Consider the following 20,698-nt stretch of genomic DNA (forward strand, 5'->3'; position numbering starts at 1 on the left):
ACCTGGAAGCACTGGATGGCCGTTTCGACTGATAGGTCCTGGGTTCGAATCTCGCGAGAGCGGGTTCGTAGATGTGCACTGCTAAGGAGTCCCATAATAGGACGAAACGGCCGTCCAGTGTTTCCAGGTTTTCCATGGTGGTCTAGCTTCAATTGACTTACACATATATTTGTTAGGAATACTTATAAAGGTCAACTAGACTGGAAATTGTGGTTGGGGGGCAAGAGTAGACAAGGAGAACAATAATAATAATAATAAAAATAATGTGTAAACAATTTGAAACCTAGCCACTCTGGATAATATTACCAGGGTAGATTTAAGGTGAGAACAAACTGTTTTTGAATACACAAAGGAGGCTGGAATTTTCTTATGCTTAAGGCTTCAATGAACTTTAGTATATACCCTTTTATACAACATCACAAAAACCGAGTTAAGATCAATCTTATGGTCTGTTTCAATTGTATGTTTGGTAATAGAGGATGTTGGATGGTTATCCTTCACTCTTATTGGGTCCAGTCTAGTTGACACTTAACAAGTATATTATATGTGATCAAATTGTCCGAAATGTATTGCACTAATATCTCATTATATAGTTCTGATAATCTTCGTCTCCTTATTACACTATCAAAATTCAGTAAAGGGACTAATTGCTTTAAATAATAGTAATATATAGTTGAAATCATGAGTCAATTGAAGCTAGACCACCATAGAAAACCTGGAAGCACTCGACGGCCGTTTCATCCTATTATGGGACTCCTCCTTGCCAGTGCACATTCACGATCCTACCTTGCAAGATCCGAACCCAGGACCTATCAGTCTTGCGCGGACGAAACGGTCACCCAGTGCTTCCAGGTTTTCCATGGGGGTCTAGCTTTAATTGAATCATGATTTCAACTATATAATATTAATAAGATCTCCACAAAAACCCCTTCTGATAATAATAATAATAATCAATTATCTATTTCTTTATAGACAATGATGCTTTACTACTGGGGTGCATTTTTCTATGATCCCAAGATCATTAGTGACATTGAAGATTTAATAAATCTGCCATTATGGTATAATCATTTATGTGTAAGTGTTAATATTAGTTCTGTTTTATTTTTCTATTTTTCATTGATTACTAAGTAGTATTAAACGTTTATAAGGACTCAACAGCTAAGTAGATAACACGATGGTGTTTGAAAGAAACGGTACTGAGTTCGAGTTCCAGAGTGAACACCAACGAGTCTGAGATGCAGGTACATGAAGCTGACGAGTCCAAATAAATAATTTTTACTACTACTACTACTACTACTACTACATTGCTGTTGGAGCTCATTCAAGATAGTAGTGAAAACGTGACAATTGTAATGATCAGTATAGAGTTGTAGAGATTGTTAAGTTTTTGATTGAAATTATAAATTGATTGATGTTAGATCATCAGTGAAAACCTGGAAGGTAATCTATGTCAGACAGAGACAGGTATCTACCTCAGTAAAATGGAATATGGTAATACAATTTCGTGGATTGGTTGAAGTTAGATATTAACACAGCCAGCTCAGACGTCTAGAGATTAAGCGCTCGTGCACGAAACTGAAGGCTCTGGGTTCGAATCCTCTGATTGGGATCGTGGGTGTGCACTGCTGAGGAGTCCCAGACTAGGACGAAATGGCCGGCTCAGTTGTACGAAGGTCAAGCGTTTGCACGTGATATCGATAGGTCTTGGGTTCGAATCCTCTGATTTGGATCGTGGGTGTGCACTGCTGAGGAGTCCCATACTAGGTAGAAATGGCCGTCTAGTGCTTCCAGGTTTTCATAATGGTCTAGCTTACATCAATTGATTCATCATCTCAACTATATAAAACTACTGAAATCTCCACAAAACCCCCTTCTGATAAATCCAAAATTGTCAAGTTTAATGTATTTCTTGTGAAATGTGTACTGAAAAATACAACACTTATCCAATGAAGAACCGAAATTCTGTAAAACATCTCCGGCATAACACACTTATTCATCAATAAAAAATATTGAGAATAAACATAGTCGTTAAAGTTTCACTGCAATTATGAACTAACTTCAAGCCTACTTTTTCAGGTTGAATGTTATACCAATGGGGGTTAAAAGAACTATGAATGAATTACCCGGTGAAGTTGGGTACGTAATGTACTATATGGTTAAATAACCGAATTTGTAAATGAAAAGTAATCGACTACATATTCATTGACATTAGGGTATTACTTGGAGATCTAAGTGTTCTTTATTCGTGTAAGGATGGCTCGTTGGTAAACTCTAGGAAGCCTCAAGAAGGTCAGGAAGAGCCGGAGACATTCCATCCAATCACTGCTAGGGGAATATTCTAGAATGTCAACGTGTAGCTTCCCCATTGGATGGATAAGAATGACCCCCATGTTCCTATTGGTTGTCTGAAATAATGATTTACTCTCAGTCAAAAACTTTAAATACATAAGATTTCTGTACTATATTTTGACACTGTTTTGGGGAATAAAGTTCCTACTTACTAGTCTTCTGTTTTCTCTCTTGCAACGTTGCGGGTTCTATCGTTCAAGTAGTCAGCAGTACGCGGCATAGTAAGAATCAAAGTTCTAGATATAACAATTCGATTTTCTCCAAGGTAATGGTCATACATATTTAAGTTATTATTTATTCGAATGAGATCACTAACTATCCTGTTGTTAGTTTAAGGGTTTTATTTAAAAAAATAACCCTTAAGCTAATACAGTAGTTTTCATAAACTGTTTGTCAGTTTCTAGACTCGTCCTAGTATGTAACTCCTAAGCAGTACGCATCTACGACCCCGATCGCGAGATTCGAACGTAGAACCTTCGGTCACTCACGCTTAACCTCTAAACCACTAAGCTAGCCGTCATCCAACGATATTAATGTTTAACTTTAACCGATCCACGATATGGCGCCACCGTCCACCATGGTCTTCACTAAGTAACTGCCTCACAATAGAGACAAATGAACTTCACTGGTCATGGCTTCTCACGAAAACTCCAAGAGATTCATCTTGAAGCCACAACCCTTTTACTGATTATTTCTAGTTTCTCGAAAGTGTACTTCTGACTTAAACTGAGTTTCTTTACTATGAATAACATTACTCATTAACACCACATATTGATTGAAAAATAAACAAGCAAATGTTACATCGATACTCTCGTCCTTCCTATATGATTAAGTTCTTTTCAATATTTCATCAGTTAGCAACAACTAATGTAAAGTTGGTTATTCATTGTGCTGATCGATGCCTGTCGATCACAGTGATTACGTACCGTTGATAGATAGGAAACTGTATTGACAATACATCATACAAGTAGGTCATGACAACTGCTGAAGAGTCCCATAACAGAACGAAACGGCTGTTCAATGTTTCCAAGTTTTCCATGGTGATCTAGCTTCAATTGATTCATAAGCTCAACTATTAAATGTAGTTTTGAGTTACTCAAATGTATGATCATATTGTAACTTGATCATTATTTTCTTTATTTTTTATAAAAAGCATATAATCCCCCCAATTACTTTGATCATTGATGCTTGGTTATGTCATCCAAAAATAGTATCATTTTATAATACATTGAAGATTGTTGGTTTCATTGGAATCATCTATAATCTATAGTAAGTTCATTTTGTTCAATATGTTCATATAGAATGATAGTTCTATTGTATATGATCTATCTATCTATCTAATGAACTATTGAACTGGATTATAGTTATGAATGCATTTAAACTTCATTCTATTGTACAAGCTAAAGGCTATCAGAACTCAGTAGCTGAATGGATAATTTGATGGTGTTTGAAGAGAAAGTTTCTAGGTTCGAGTCTTGGAATGAATATCAACTCTGAGATTCATGTACATTCAACTGACGAGTCCGAAGTAGGATGAAACGCGTGTCAAACTGGATTTCAATGCTAACGACCATCAATTTTTGCTTATAATTACGAATATTACTGAATAAAGCAACAATTGAGCCGTAATCGAAAAACGCAGCAAATCAAGATATTATTATTATAGTATATTATATGTCCAATAACTACGAGTCAATAAGGTTACATATTTACAAGTGTTTGTCTATCAAATGATAAATGTCAATTGAATCACCATACTGTATTACTATCTCTACTTTCCAAGCTTCACTGTTGATAATTTCTTTCTGTGTTGAGTAATACACCATGATAGCTGCATCAGTGATGGTGTGGTATGGGTCACTTATATCCATATAAGTAGTATATAACGATGGTCAGACATAGAATGTATTTCAGTAGAAGATTGATAAAGAAAGAACCGAAATGGAACGCGATTAGTATAAAAATGCATGAATCATGAAATTAGAGATCATAGACTGATATTTACAGAAGGAATAGTCAAGATTGAGACAATTCATTGACAGTTTGCAAATTAACTGTTTTGCTGTATGATTGTCAGATTTTAGTGAGCTATTCTGTAATTTTGTGCTCAACTACATTCGATCGTCTCCACCCGTATTCTGTTCACTGCAATGGGACCTAAGACTTAGTTGAATTTCAGTACTGTATACATCCAATTAGAATCAATCTATGCTATAACAAGTTTATTATTCAAATCCATCATGAATGTATATCTAACCATCAGCTGCGCATACGCAACAATAAATGCAGGAGAAAACGACCAGTGTAGCAGCAGCCTCATCAGCAGTGGGTCTCAATATAAACAAAGGGAAAAGCAAGACTCTTCGATACAATACAGCATGCACTAATCGAATTACACTTGACAGAGAAGCTTTGGAGAATGTGAAAACCTTTACATATCTGGGCAGCATCATCGATGAACACGGTGGATCTGATGCAGACGTGAGGGCGCGGATCGGCAAAGCAAGAGTAGCATATTTACAACTGAAGAACATCTGGAACTCAAAACAATTGTCTGTCAACCAACACCAAGATCAGCATTTTCAAAACAAATGTCAAGACAGTTCTACTGTATAGGGTGGAAACTTGGAGAACTACGAAAGCCATCATCCAGAAGATACAAGTGTTTATCAATAGTTGTCTACACAAGATACTTCGGATTCGTTGGCCAGAAACTATCAGCAACATTCTACTATGGCAGAGAACAAACCATATCCCATACAGTGGAGAAAGAAATCAGGAAGAAGTGCTGGAAGTGGATAGGATACACAATGAGGAAACCACCGAACTGCGTTACAAGTCAGACCTCTCATGGAATCCTGAAGGTCAAAGGAGAAGAGGAAAACCAAAGAACATATTACGCTGAGAAATGGAGACAGACATGAGAAGAATAAACAACAACTGGATAGAACTAGAAAGGAAGGCGTAGAACAGAGTGGGTTATAGAATGCTGGTCGGTGGCCTATGCTTCATTGGGAATAACAGGCGTAAGTAAGTAAGTAAGTAATCATCAGCCTGAAATGAACTTTACTTATCATAGCTCCTTAATATTCACTTGAACTATAAAGATAATCATATTGAGCAACTAACTCGGAAGGAAACCATAAAAAGGCAAAAGGAAAAAAGAAAAAAAAAACAATCAAAGGATACACAATTATAAGAGAATATTAAATGACAAACTATACTTCAAAGAGTTCAGTTTACTTCAATCTTCTCATTTTTTCCTCTTTTCCCGTTTCTTTTGAAAAGTAGGTTACTATTACTTCTCCTATTTCATTGTCATAATATATTATGAATTAAATTAATTGAATAAGGTCAATAGTTTAATCATTTATTAAAGTCATTCATAGATAGTTAATAGTTGAAATCCTAAGTCAATTGAAGCTAGATCACCATAGAAAACTTGAAAGCACTGAATGACCGTTTCGTCTTATTGTGGAACTCCTCATTTACTCACTAGTGATTAGATCCTTGAGGTATTTCCTGGAATTCTAGTGAGAAGCAGTGATCAGTGGAGTTCAAGCATGTCTGTTGTGAGATATCAACTCACTGAAGACAATTGGTGAAATGGTTGCTCAACTTCGTGGATTAATTGAAGTTAGACACTAACACCGTTAGATGCCGGCTCAGTTGTCTAGATGTTAAGCGTTCACGCGCGAGATCTATAGGTCTTCAGTTCGAATCTCGCGAAGCGGGATCGTGGATACGCACTGCTGAGGAGTCCCACAATAAGACGAAACGACGGTTCAGTTCTTCCAAGTTTTACATGGTGGTCTAGCTTCAATTGACTCATGATTTCAACTATGAAAATATATAAAGCTGATGCATTATCAAGTTGATTTGTTTTGCTTTCAAGCAAACTACTTATATGAAACTTGAAAATTAAATATCACACACTAATGTGAATTCAATGAATAATTAAAAAACAAAATATCTAATTCAATTGGTACTCCTAATAAACTTCTTTAAGGTAAAGAAAGAATGAATATTGTAAGTGAATTCCATTCGTTTCATAGACTGCAAGTTAAAATCTATAGAACATAAGATGGTGGTTGGAGGTGGTCAACATGAACTCCTGGACTCGACTTTCGTACTACTTGACACTCGTCAACAATCTGTACCTGTAATCTTGAGGGAAATGTTGCTCCATGATGGATTCGATCCCGTGTCACTTAGTTCAGTGGTAACGTCTCTGATTGTAAAGCTTGATGACACGGGATCGACATAGTACATAAAACATAATCTAATTATTCTCAAGAATAGAGTTCCGAGTGAAATTTCCTTTAGACATGATTGACTAATTACTACCAAAGTATAGATATTGAAATGTTAAACAACAACAAAAAGAAATCATGAAATTTATATTTCATCCGTTCTTCCGAAGAAAAGTTTATCAAACCCAAAGAATTTATTCACATTATTATGAAATAGAATAAGCAAAGCATTTGAGAATAATTTTACTTGGTTGATCCTAATGTGATCACAAAAAATGGTAACCCCATCTTCTCAATCATCATTACCATCACCATCATCACCGTCGTCGTCATCATCATCATTATCATCATCATCATCCTCACCATCATCATCATCATCATCATCATCATCATCATCATCATCATCATCATCATCATCATCATCATCATCATCATCATCATCATCATCATCATCATCATCATCATCATCGTCATCATCATCATCATCATCATCATCATCATCATCATCATCATCATCATCATCATATGTCTAGAACAGTTTATACCAAAATCACTTAAGTATGAATTTTCAAGTACTCATCTATATTACAATAAATTACATAATTCCATAATTGAATAAGATGGGGGGAAAAGGAAACCATGAATGATTCTTTTTATTGTTTCCGTTCATTTAACCTAAAGAATCATTACGTAATCCATTTTGATTAAAGTAAATTTCTCTTAACTTAAATATTTAGTATATAGATACATATATATAATGCCCCCTTTCTTTTCTTTTCTTTTTTCTCTTTTTTTTATCACATAACTAACATTATATTTTAACACATAAACACCCCCCTCATCCCCACATAAACACGCACCTACCCCCACAAACAATCACTAAAAAAAACAAAAAAAATATATTCAGCCTAGAAACTGGAATACTTCTATGGAATACATCACCATATCCAGAATTTTTGAAATATACCATCTTCTATCGGTATTTAAATTATGCATTAACATGGTCTATTACTATACGATTTATATTACTTGGTAAGACGTTTGTCACCTATTTAAACAAAACAAACCTAAATAAACAAACAACCAAAATAAAAGAAAATTAATTTTAAAAAAAAAGACGAAAAAAGAAATAAAGAGAAAAGAAAAGAAAAAAGAGAAAAAGAAAAAAGAGAAAAAGTACCCCCATCTAATTGTTTTTCTTTTATTCTATTATGCTTTCTCATGAATATTAATAGTCTATAAAATAAATGTTATGCTAGCTACTATCCATCTTTGCTTACCATGCTTGTGAATTAAGGCTATGTCGAGGCAACACGCACAGTATGCACATATGGTCAATAAGAGACTGATCAATTGTAGTCCTAAACATCAATAGAAAGATTCAATTAAATAATATCAAGTGTATTTACTGTATGATTCTCAGATTTTACCAAGAGATTCTGTAATTTTCTAATGAAATACATTCGGTTGTCCCCAATTGTGTCATCATTCACTACATTTAGTGTCGCTACAAATCAAAAGGTGAGAAGGGAACTGTTCTGCAGATTGTATCTTAGATTTAGATTCATTATAAAATTTATTTATCATAACACGGATAGAAAACAAGTTTTTCTCATAATTGGTAGAAAGTGCCTATTGATTTATTGTTCAAAATAAATAACCATTTATTTACAATGAAATAATCCATTTATCATCCATTTATTTTAGTTACTAGTTTACACTACTAACAAGAAAACAGTAGTAAACTATCAAGCCAAAAAAAAAATATTCTCCTACCATAGGTGGGTATAAACAATCACATTACTGAAAAGATTCAAAACAAGAATATGTTAAAAAAAAAATTCATTTGGGTAATTAAACGAAAGAGATAGGTAAATGTAAAAGGAGAAAATGGCTTGAAATAGATATACATATTTTTATCAGTTGATTATGAATCAATTGTCCTTTATAAAAACAGATGAGTTGAAAGAGTTAAGTGAGATATCCCAATATGGGCAAACATCGTGAAAAATCATTTATTTCCACATGACACTAGTTGCACTGCAAAAAACACCAACTATCACATATATTTTCTCAGTCATCGAAGTTTACGAATTACGATAGTAATTTCTTAATTCATATCTATTCTTCAGTTCGTAATTATTTTATGTATTACAACATATTACTCATTAATAGTCAGTAGCCTACATTATTATTCCAAAATTTTAATCTATTACATAATTGTATACTTGTAGAACGTCACAAGTCGAGTGGTAGTGTTTCACCATCACTACATTGTAATTTCACAATTGACTAAGAGAAATAATGTAGATTGAGTGAGTGAGTGAGTGAGTGATTAACTAATTAATTGAAAGATGCAGGATCAGATCATCAGAAACATAATCATATTCATAATGCAGCATGATTATTGATGTGCAGCGAGTTCAGATGATCCGTCATTGTTGGCAGTCCTCAGAATTGCACAATTGCAACAAGATAACTTATTCATTTCGACTTCAGTATATATTCAAATTTGAATAGCTTCTCTTGAATTTTGTGTTAGTTTCTCACCGACACATTGTCATTTTCCAACTGTACTGAGATCTATTACTAATAATGATGAATAATGGCGTTGCATTTCACTTACTTATATGATGATAAGTATGTAAGAGAAGGAATTGTCGATCTCTCATTCCGTGCATTGTGTCCGTTCTTCCGGTCACATGTGGAGGTTTTCACAATGCAATCGACCAGTAGAAGGAAGAGAAAACACGTGACCACGACGACGACGACGACGTGGATGTTCACTTTGAATGCATCTGTGGTCAGCTATCCTCGATGCACTACCAGTGTGTTCGGTCGCGTGAATTCCCTATGACGTTGGTGATGTAGAGGTGAGGTGGAGCGGAGAATGTGGGAGATGGTTGTGTGATGAGAGTGTATTTGCGACACGACTAGTTGAAAAGTGTAATCGAGCCTGCCAGGATTCGAACCTGGAATCTCCTGATCCGTAGTCAGGCGCGTTATCCATTGCGCCACAGGCCCCTGGATCCACTATCTCACTTCCTCACATCTTATCTTCTTCGCATCTTCATCACCTATCCTTCTTCCCAGTCAATTCACCACTACTTCTTCCTACTCCTAAATCATTCTCAACAGAACCTCTACCATCTTTGCACTTACTCTTATGTCTCACTTCACTCATTCAACTGGTATGTTGTCATGTCGGTCGGCGGTCGGACAATCGGTCGGACATTCAGTCGGACATTCAGTCGGACATTCGGTCGACCGGTCTGTCGGTAGATACTGGTGTTGTTCTCCCACTCTTCATTTGTCTCATCATCATACTGATTTCCTCCATCATTGTTCCAACCAGTGACAGGTATACGAATGTGTGAGTGTGTTGCTTCGATGTTTGGTGGCTTCATCATTGGGACTGGTCTATTGCAAGAGTTGTTCAAAAATGCTCTAACCACCCGTTCCACTCTTGTTGAATTTCAGTCATTGGCTTGCCTCTCTCTAACTCTCGTTTACTATATTTCCCTACTAGTTTATTCGTTCCATCCTATAATTGTCTCACATTTCCTTCTCTTGCATGTATTCACATTAATATTTAAATGTTGGAAAATGAGATCGTTACAAGTCGAGTGGTAGTGTTTCACCATCACTACATTGTAATTTCACAATTGACTAAGAGAAATAATGTAGATTGAGTGAGTGAGTGAGTGAGTGATTAACTAATTAATTGAAAGATGCAGGATCAGATCATCAGAAACATAATCATATTCATAATGCAGCATGATTATTGATGTGCAGCGAGTTCAGATGATCCGTCATTGTTGGCAGTCCTCAGAATTGCACAATTGCAACAAGATAACTTATTCATTTCGACTTCAGTATATATTCAAATTTGAATAGCTTCTCTTGAATTTTGTGTTAGTTTCTCACCGACACATTGTCATTTTCCAACTGTACTGAGATCTATTATTAATAATGATGAATAATGGCGTTGCATTTCACTTACTTATATGATGATAAGTATGTAAGAGAAGGAATTGTCGATCTCTCATTCCGTGCATTGTGTCCGTTCTTCCGGTCACATGTGGAGGTTTTCACAATGCAATCGACCAGTAGAAGGAAGAGAAAACACGTGACCACGACGACGACGACGACGACGACGTGGATGTTCACTTTGAATGCATCTGTGGTCAGCTATCCTCGATGCACTACCAGTGTGTTCGGTCGCGTGAATTCCCTATGACGTTGGTGATGTAGAGGTGAGGTGGAGCGGAGAATGTGGGAGATGGTTGTGTGATGAGAGTGTATTTGCGACACGACTAGTTGGAAAGTGTAATCGAGCCTGCCAGGATTCGAACCTGGAATCTCCTGATCCGTAGTCAGGCGCGTTATCCATTGCGCCACAGGCCCCTGGACCCACTATCTCACTTCCTCACATCTTATCTTCTTCGCATCTTCATCACCTATCCTTCTTCCCAGTCAATTCACCACTACTTCTTCCTACTCCTAAATCATTCTCAACAGAACCTCTACCATCTTTGCACTTACTCTTATGTCTCACTTCACTCATTCAACTGGTATGTTGTCATGTCGGTCGGCGGTCGGACAATCGGTCGGACATTCAGTCGGACATTCAGTCGGACATTCGGTCGACCGGTCTGTCGGTAGATACTGGTGTTGTTCTCCCACTCTTCATTTGTCTCATCATCATACTGATTTCCTCCATCATTGTTCCAACCAGTGACAGGTATACGAATGTGTGAGTGTGTTGCTTCGATGTTTGGTGGCTTCATCATTGGGACTGGTCTATTGCAAGAGTTGTTCAAAAATGCTCTAACCACCCGTTCCACTCTTGTTGAATTTCAGTCATTGGCTTGCCTCTCTCTAACTCTCGTTTACTATATTTCCCTACTAGTTTATTCGTTCCATCCTATAATTGTCTCACATTTCCTTCTCTTGCATGTATTCACATTAATATTTAAATGTTGGAAAATGAGATCGTTACAAGTCGAGTGGTAGTGTTTCACCATCACTACATTGTAATTTCACAATTGACTAAGAGAAATAATGTAGATTGAGTGAGTGAGTGAGTGAGTGAGTGATTAACTAATTAATTGAAAGATGCAGGATCAGATCATCAGAAACATAATCATATTCATAATGCAGCATGATTATTGATGTGCAGCGAGTTCAGATGATCCGTCATTGTTGGCAGTCCTCAGAATTGCACAATTGCAACAAGATAACTTATTCATTTCGACTTCAGTATATATTCAAATTTGAATAGCTTCTCTTGAATTTTGTGTTAGTTTCTCACCGACACATTGTCATTTTCCAACTGTACTGAGATCTATTATTAATAATGATGAATTATGGCGTTGCATTTCACTTACTTATATGATGATAAGTATGTAAGAGAAGGAATTGTCGATCTCTCATTCCGTGCATTGTGTCCGTTCTTCCGGTCACATGTGGAGGTTTTCACAATGCAATCGACCAGTAGAAGGAAGAGAAAACACGTGACCACGACGACGACGACGACGACGACGTGGATGTTCACTTTGAATGCATCTGTGGTCAGCTATCCTCGATGCACTACCAGTGTGTTCGGTCGCGTGAATTCCCTATGACGTTGGTGATGTAGAGGTGAGGTGGAGCGGAGAATGTGGGAGATGGTTGTGTGATGAGAGTGTATTTGCGACACGACTAGTTGAAAAGTGTAATCGAGCCTGCCAGGATTCGAACCTGGAATCTCCTGATCCGTAGTCAGGCGCGTTATCCATTGCGCCACAGGCCCCTGGACCCACTATCTCACTTCCTCACATCTTATCTTCTTCGCATCTTCATCACCTATCCTTCTTCCCAGTCAATTCACCACTACTTCTTCCTACTCCTAAATCATTCTCAACAGAACCTCTACCATCTTTGCACTTACTCTTATGTCTCACTTCACTCATTCAACTGGTATGTTGTCATGTCGGTCGGCGGTCGGACAATCGGTCGGACATTCAGTCGGACATTCAGTCGGACATTCGGTCGACCGGTCTGTCGGTAGATACTGGTGTTGTTCTCCCACTCTTCATTTGTCTCATCATCATACTGATTTCCTCCATCATTGTTCCAACCAGTGACAGGTATACGAATGTGTGAGTGTGTTGCTTCGATGTTTGGTGTCTTCATCATTGGGACTGGTCTATTGCAAGAGTTGTTCAAAAATGCTCTAACCACCCGTTCCACTCTTGTTGAATTTCAGTCATTGGCTTGCCTCTCTCTAACTCTCGTTTACTATATTTCCCTACTAGTTTATTCGTTCCATCCTATAATTGTCTCACATTTCCTTCTCTTGCATGTATTCACATTAATATTTAAATGTTGGAAAATGAGATCGTTACAAGTCGAGTGGTAGTGTTTCACCATCACTACATTGTAATTTCACAATTGACTAAGAGAAATAATGTAGATTGAGTGAGTGAGTGAGTGAGTGAGTGAGTGATTAACTAATTAATTGAAAGATGCAGGATCAGATCATCAGAAACATAATCATATTCATAATGCAGCATGATTATTGATGTGCAGCGAGTTCAGATGATCCGTCATTGTTGGCAGTCCTCAGAATTGCACAATTGCAACAAGATAACTTATTCATTTCGACTTCAGTATATATTCAAATTTGAATAGCTTCTCTTGAATTTTGTGTTAGTTTCTCACCGACACATTGTCATTTTCCAACTGTACTGAGATCTATTATTAATAATGATGAATAATGGCGTTGCATTTCACTTACTTATATGATGATAAGTATGTAAGAGAAGGAATTGTCGATCTCTCATTCCGTGCATTGTGTCCGTTCTTCCGGTCACATGTGGAGGTTTTCACAATGCAATCGACCAGTAGAAGGAAGAGAAAACACGTGACCACGACGACGACGACGACGTGGATGTTCACTTTGAATGCATCTGTGGTCAGCTATCCTCGATGCACTACCAGTGTGTTCGGTCGCGTGAATTCCCTATGACGTTGGTGATGTAGAGGTGAGGTGGAGCGGAGAATGTGGGAGATGGTTGTGTGATGAGAGTGTATTTGCGACACGACTAGTTGAAAAGTGTAATCGAGCCTGCCAGGATTCGAACCTGGAATCTCCTGATCCGTAGTCAGGCGCGTTATCCATTGCGCCACAGGCCCCTGGACCCACTATCTCACTTCCTCACATCTTATCTTCTTCGCATCTACATCACCTATCCTTCTTCCCAGTCAATTCACCACTACTTCTTCCTACTCCTAAATCATTCTCAACAGAACCTCTACCATCTTTGCACTTACTCTTATGTCTCACTTCACTCATTCAACTGGTATGTTGTCATGTCGGTCGGCGGTCGGACAATCGGTCGGACATTCAGTCGGACATTCAGTCGGACATTCGGTCGACCGGTCTGTCGGTAGATACTGGTGTTGTTCTCCCACTCTTCATTTGTCTCATCATCATACTGATTTCCTCCATCATTGTTCCAACCAGTGACAGGTATACGAATGTGTGAGTGTGTTGCTTCGATGTTTGGTGGCTTCATCATTGGGACTGGTCTATTGCAAGAGTTGTTCAAAAATGCTCTAACCACCCGTTCCACTCTTGTTGAATTTCAGTCATTGGCTTGCCTCTCTCTAACTCTCGTTTACTATATTTCCCTACTAGTTTATTCGTTCCATCCTATAATTGTCTCACATTTCCTTCTCTTGCATGTATTCACATTAATATTTAAATGTTGGAAAATGAGATCGTTACAAGTCGAGTGGTAGTGTTTCACCATCACTACATTGTAATTTCACAATTGACTAAGAGAAATAATGTAGATTGAGTGAGTGAGTGAGTGAGTGAGTGATTAACTAATTAATTGAAAGATGCAGGATCAGATCATCAGAAACATAATCATATTCATAATGCAGCATGATTATTGATGTGCAGCGAGTTCAGATGATCCGTCATTGTTGGCAGTCCTCAGAATTGCACAATTGCAACAAGATAACTTATTCATTTCGACTTCAGTATATATTCAAATTTGAATAGCTTCTCTTGAATTTTGTGTTAGTTTCTCACCGACACATTGTCATTTTCCAACTGTACTGAGATCTATTATTAATAATGATGAATAATGGCGTTGCATTTCACTTACTTATATGATGATAAGTATGTAAGAGAAGGAATTGTCGATCTCTCATTCCGTGCATTGTGTCCGTTCTTCCGGTCACATGTGGAGGTTTTCACAATGCAATCGACCAGTAGAAGGAAGAGAAAACACGTGACCACGACGACGACGACGACGACGACGTGGATGTTCACTTTGAATGCATCTGTGGTCAGCTATCCTCGATGCACTACCAGTGTGTTCGGTCGCGTGAATTCCCTATGACGTTGGTGATGTAGAGGTGAGGTGGAGCGGAGAATGTGGGAGATGGTTGTGTGATGAGAGTGTATTTGCGACACGACTAGTTGGAAAGTGTAATCGAGCCTGCCAGGATTCGAACCTGGAATCTCCTGATCCGTAGTCAGGCGCGTTACCCATTGCGCCACAGGCCCCTGGACCCACTATCTCACTTCCTCACATCTTATCTTCTTCGCATCTTCATCACCTATCCTTCTTCCCAGTCAATTCACCACTACTTCTTCCTACTCCTAAATCATTCTCAACAGAACCTCTACCATCTTTGCACTTACTCTTATGTCTCACTTCACTCATTCAACTGGTATGTTGTCATGTCGGTCGGACAATCGGTCGGACATTCAGTCGGACATTCGGTCGACCGGTCTGTCGGTAGATACTGGTGTTGTTCTCCCACTCTTCATTTGTCTCATCATCATACTGATTTCCTCCATCATTGTTCCAACCAGTGACAGGTATACGAATGTGTGAGTGTGTTGCTTCGATGTTTGGTGGCTTCATCATTGGGACTGGTCTATTGCAAGAGTTGTTCAAAAATGCTCTAACCACCCGTTACACTCTTGTTGAATTTCAGTCATTGGCTTGCCTCTCTCTAACTCTCGTTTACTATATTTCCCTACTAGTTTATTCGTTCCATCCTATAATTGTCTCACATTTCCTTCTCTTGCATGTATTCACATTAATATTTAAATGTTGGAAAATGAGATCGTTACAAGTCGAGTGGTAGTGTTTCACCATCACTACATTGTAATTTCACAATTGACTAAGAGAAATAATGTAGATTGAGTGAGTGAGTGAGTGAGTGAGTGATTAACTAATTAATTGAAAGATGCAGGATCAGATCATCAGAAACATAATCATATTCATAATGCAGCATGATTATTGATGTGCAGCGAGTTCAGATGATCCGTCATTGTTGGCAGTCCTCAGAATTGCACAATTGCAACAAGATAACTTATTCATTTCGACTTCAGTATATATTCAAATTTGAATAGCTTCTCTTGAATTTTGTGTTAGTTTCTCACCGACACATTGTCATTTTCCAACTGTACTGAGATCTATTATTAATAATGATGAATAATGGCGTTGCATTTCACTTACTTATATGATGATAAGTATGTAAGAGAAGGAATTGTCGATCTCTCATTCCGTGCATTGTGTCCGTTCTTCCGGTCACATGTGGAGGTTTTCACAATGCAATCGACCAGTAGAAGGAAGAGAAAACACGTGACCACGACGACGACGACGTGGATGTTCACTTTGAATGCATCTGTGGTCAGCTATCCTCGATGCACTACCAGTGTGTTCGGTCGCGTGAATTCCCTATGACGTTGGTGATGTAGAGGTGAGGTGGAGCGGAGAATGTGGGAGATGGTTGTGTGATGAGAGTGTATTTGCGACACGACTAGTTGAAAAGTGTAATCGAGCCTGCCAGGATTCGAACCTGGAATCTCCTGATCCGTAGTCAGGCGCGTTATCCATTGCGCCACAGGCCCCTGGACCCACTATCTCACTTCCTCACATCTTATCTTCTTCGCATCTTCATCACCTATCCTTCTTCCCAGTCAATTCACCACTACTTCTTCCTACTCCTAAATCATTCTCAACAGAACCTCTACCATCTTTGCACTTACTCTTATGTCTCACTTCACTCATTCAACTGGTATGTTGTCATGTCGGTCGGCGGTCGGACAATCGGTCGGACATTCAGTCGGACATTCAGTCGGACATTCGGTCGACCGGTCTGTCGGTAGATACTGGTGTTGTTCTCCCACTCTTCATTTGTCTCATCATCATACTGATTTCCTCCATCATTGTTCCAACCAGTGACAGGTATACGAATGTGTGAGTGTGTTGCTTCGATGTTTGGTGGCTTCATCATTGGGACTGGTCTATTGCAAGAGTTGTTCAAAAATGCTCTAACCACCCGTTCCACTCTTGTTGAATTTCAGTCATTGGCTTGCCTCTCTCTAACTCTCGTTTACTATATTTCCCTACTAGTTTATTCGTTCCATCCTATAATTGTCTCACATTTCCTTCTCTTGCATGTATTCACATTAATATTTAAATGTTGGAAAATGAGATCGTTACAAGTCGAGTGGTAGTGTTTCACCATCACTACATTGTAATTTCACAATTGACTAAGAGAAATAATGTAGATTGAGTGAGTGAGTGAGTGAGTGATTAACTAATTAATTGAAAGATGCAGGATCAGATCATCAGAAACATAATCATATTCATAATGCAGCATGATTATTGATGTGCAGCGAGTTCAGATGATCCGTCATTGTTGGCAGTCCTCAGAATTGCACAATTGCAACAAGATAACTTATTCATTTCGACTTCAGTATATATTCAAATTTGAATAGCTTCTCTTGAATTTTGTGTTAGTTTCTCACCGACACATTGTCATTTTCCAACTGTACTGAGATCTATTATTAATAATGATGAATAATGGCGTTGCATTTCACTTACTTATATGATGATAAGTATGTAAGAGAAGGAATTGTCGATCTCTCATTCCGTGCATTGTGTCCGTTCTTCCGGTCACATGTGGAGGTTTTCACAATGCAATCGACCAGTAGAAGGAAGAGAAAACACGTGACCACGACGACGACGACGTGGATGTTCACTTTGAATGCATCTGTGGTCAGCTATCCTCGATGCACTACCAGTGTGTTCGGTCGCGTGAATTCCCTATGACGTTGGTGATGTAGAGGTGAGGTGGAGCGGAGAATGTGGGAGATGGTTGTGTGATGAGAGTGTATTTGCGACACGACTAGTTGAAAAGTGTAATCGAGCCTGCCAGGATTCGAACCTGGAATCTCCTGATCCGTAGTCAGGCGCGTTATCCATTGCGCCACAGGCCCCTGGACCCACTATCTCACTTCCTCACATCTTATCTTCTTCGCATCTTCATCACCTATCCTTCTTCCCAGTCAATTCACCACTACTTCTTCCTACTCCTAAATCATTCTCAACAGAACCTCTACCATCTTTGCACTTACTCTTATGTCTCACTTCACTCATTCAACTGGTATGTTGTCATGTCGGTCGGACAATCGGTCGGACAATCGGTCGGACAATCGGTCGGACATTCAGTCGGACATTCAGTCGGACATTCGGTCGACCGGTCTGTCGGTAGATACTGGTGTTGTTCTCCCACTCTTCATTTGTCTCATCATCATACTGATTTCCTCCATCATTGTTCCAACCAGTGACAGGTATACGAATGTGTGAGTATGTTGCTTCGATGTTTGGTGGCTTCATCATTGGGACTGGTCTATTGCAAGAGTTGTTCAAAAATGCTCTAACCACCCGTTCCACTCTTGTTGAATTTCAGTCATTGGCTTGCCTCTCTCTAACTCTCGTTTACTATATTTCCCTACTAGTTTATTCGTTCCATCCTATAATTGTCTCACATTTCCTTCTCTTGCATGTATTCACATTAATATTTAAATGTTGGAAAATGAGATCGTTACAAGTCGAGTGGTAGTGTTTCACCATCACTACATTGTAATTTCACAATTGACTAAGAGAAATAATGTAGATTGAGTGAGTGAGTGAGTGAGTGAGTGATTAACTAATTAATTGAAAGATGCAGGATCAGATCATCAGAAACATAATCATATTCATAATGCAGCATGATTATTGATGTGCAGCGAGTTCAGATGATCCGTCATTGTTGGCAGTCCTCAGAATTGCACAATTGCAACAAGATAACTTATTCATTTCGACTTCAGTATATATTCAAATTTGAATAGCTTCTCTTGAATTTTGTGTTAGTTTCTCACCGACACATTGTCATTTTCCAACTGTACTGAGATCTATTATTAATAATGATGAATAATGGCGTTGCATTTCACTTACTTATATGATGATAAGTATGTAAGAGAAGGAATTGTCGATCTCTCATTCCGTGCATTGTGTCCGTTCTTCCGGTCACATGTGGAGGTTTTCACAATGCAATCGACCAGTAGAAGGAAGAGAAAACACGTGACCACGACGACGACGACGACGACGTGGATGTTCACTTTGAATGCATCTGTGGTCAGCTATCCTCGATGCACTACCAGTGTGTTCGGTCGCGTGAATTCCCTATGACGTTGGTGATGTAGAGGTGAGGTGGAGCGGAGAATGTGGGAGATGGTTGTGTGATGAGAGTGTATTTGCGACACGACTAGTTGAAAAGTGTAATCGAGCCTGCCAGGATTCGAACCTGGAGTCTCCTGATCCGTAGTCAGGCGCGTTATCCATTGCGCCACAGGCCCCTGGATCCACTATCTCACTTCCTCACATCTTATCTTCTTCGCATCTACATCACCTATCCTTCTTCCCAGTCAATTCACCACTACTTCTTCCTACTCCTAAATCATTCTCAACAGAACCTCTACCATCTTTGCACTTACTCTTATGTCTCACTTCACTCATTCAACTGGTATGTTGTCATGTCGGTCGGCGGTCGGACAATCGGTCGGACATTCAGTCGGACATTCAGTCGGACATTCGGTCGACCGGTCTGTCGGTAGATACTGGTGTTGTTCTCCCACTCTTCATTTGTCTCATCATCATACTGATTTCCTCCATCATTGTTCCAACCAGTGACAGGTATACGAATGTGTGAGTGTGTTGCTTCGATGTTTGGTGGCTTCATCATTGGGACTGGTCTATTGCAACAGTTGTTCAAAAATGCTCTAACCACCCGTTCCACTCTTGTTGAATTTCAGTCATTGGCTTGCCTCTCTCTAACTCTCGTTTACTATATTTCCCTACTGGTTTATTCGTTCCATCCTATAATTGTCTCACATTTCCTTCTCTTGCATGTATTCACATTAATATTTAAATGTTGGAAAATGAGATCGTTACAAGTCGAGTGGTAGTGTTTCACCATCACTACATTGTAATTTCACAATTGACTAAGAGAAATAATGTAGATTGAGTGAGTGAGTGAGTGAGTGATTAACTAATTAATTGAAAGATGCAGGATCAGATCATCAGAAACATAATCATATTCATAATGCAGCATGATTATTGATGTGCAGCGAGTTCAGATGATCCGTCATTGTTGGCAGTCCTCAGAATTGCACAATTGCAACAAGATAACTTATTCATTTCGACTTCAGTATATATTCAAATTTGAATAGCTTCTCTTGAATTTTGTGTTAGTTTCTCACCGACACATTGTCATTTTCCAACTGTACTGAGATCTATTATTAATAATGATGAATTATGGCGTTGCATTTCACTTACTTATATGATGATAAGTATGTAAGAGAAGGAATTGTCGATCTCTCATTCCGTGCATTGTGTCCGTTCTTCCGGTCACATGTGGAGGTTTTCACAATGCAATCGACCAGTAGAAGGAAGAGAAAACACGTGACCACGACGACGACGTGGATGTTCACTTTGAATGCATCTGTGGTCAGCTATCCTCGATGCACTACCAGTGTGTTCGGTCGCGTGAATTCCCTATGACGTTGGTGATGTAGAGGTGAGGTGGAGCGGAGAATGTGGGAGATGGTTGTGTGATGAGAGTGTATTTGCGACACGACTAGTTGAAAAGTGTAATCGAGCCTGCCAGGATTCGAACCTGGAATCTCCTGATCCGTAGTCAGGCGCGTTATCCATTGCGCCACAGGCCCCTGGATCCACTATCTCACTTCCTCA

The 20,698-nt window shown here is 38.7% G+C and overlaps 1 protein-coding gene and 1 non-coding gene across 2 annotated transcripts; one reads left to right on the forward strand and one right to left on the reverse strand.

Moving 5' to 3' along the window:
- Window positions 1–975: 975 nt before the first annotated feature.
- Window positions 976–7,705, forward strand: Smp_202830 (uncharacterized protein; the record flags this gene model as incomplete). Its single annotated transcript, XM_018797762.1, has 3 exons — window positions 976–1,074; window positions 3,503–3,618; window positions 7,510–7,705. The coding sequence occupies 3 exons, from the start codon at window positions 976–978 to the stop codon at window positions 7,703–7,705; spliced, it is 411 nt and encodes a 136-aa protein (XP_018652772.1).
- A 7,390-nt stretch (window positions 7,706–15,095) lies between these two features.
- On the reverse strand, window positions 15,096–15,167 carry Smp_tRNA_00800_Arg_ACG.1.1. The gene has a single exon. It is a non-coding gene (tRNA).
- Window positions 15,168–20,698: the final 5,531 nt, after the last annotated feature.

This window comes from Schistosoma mansoni, chromosome 5 (assembly GCF_000237925.1).
Source record: "Schistosoma mansoni strain Puerto Rico chromosome 5, complete genome".
NCBI lineage: Eukaryota > Metazoa > Platyhelminthes > Trematoda > Strigeidida > Schistosomatidae > Schistosoma > Schistosoma mansoni.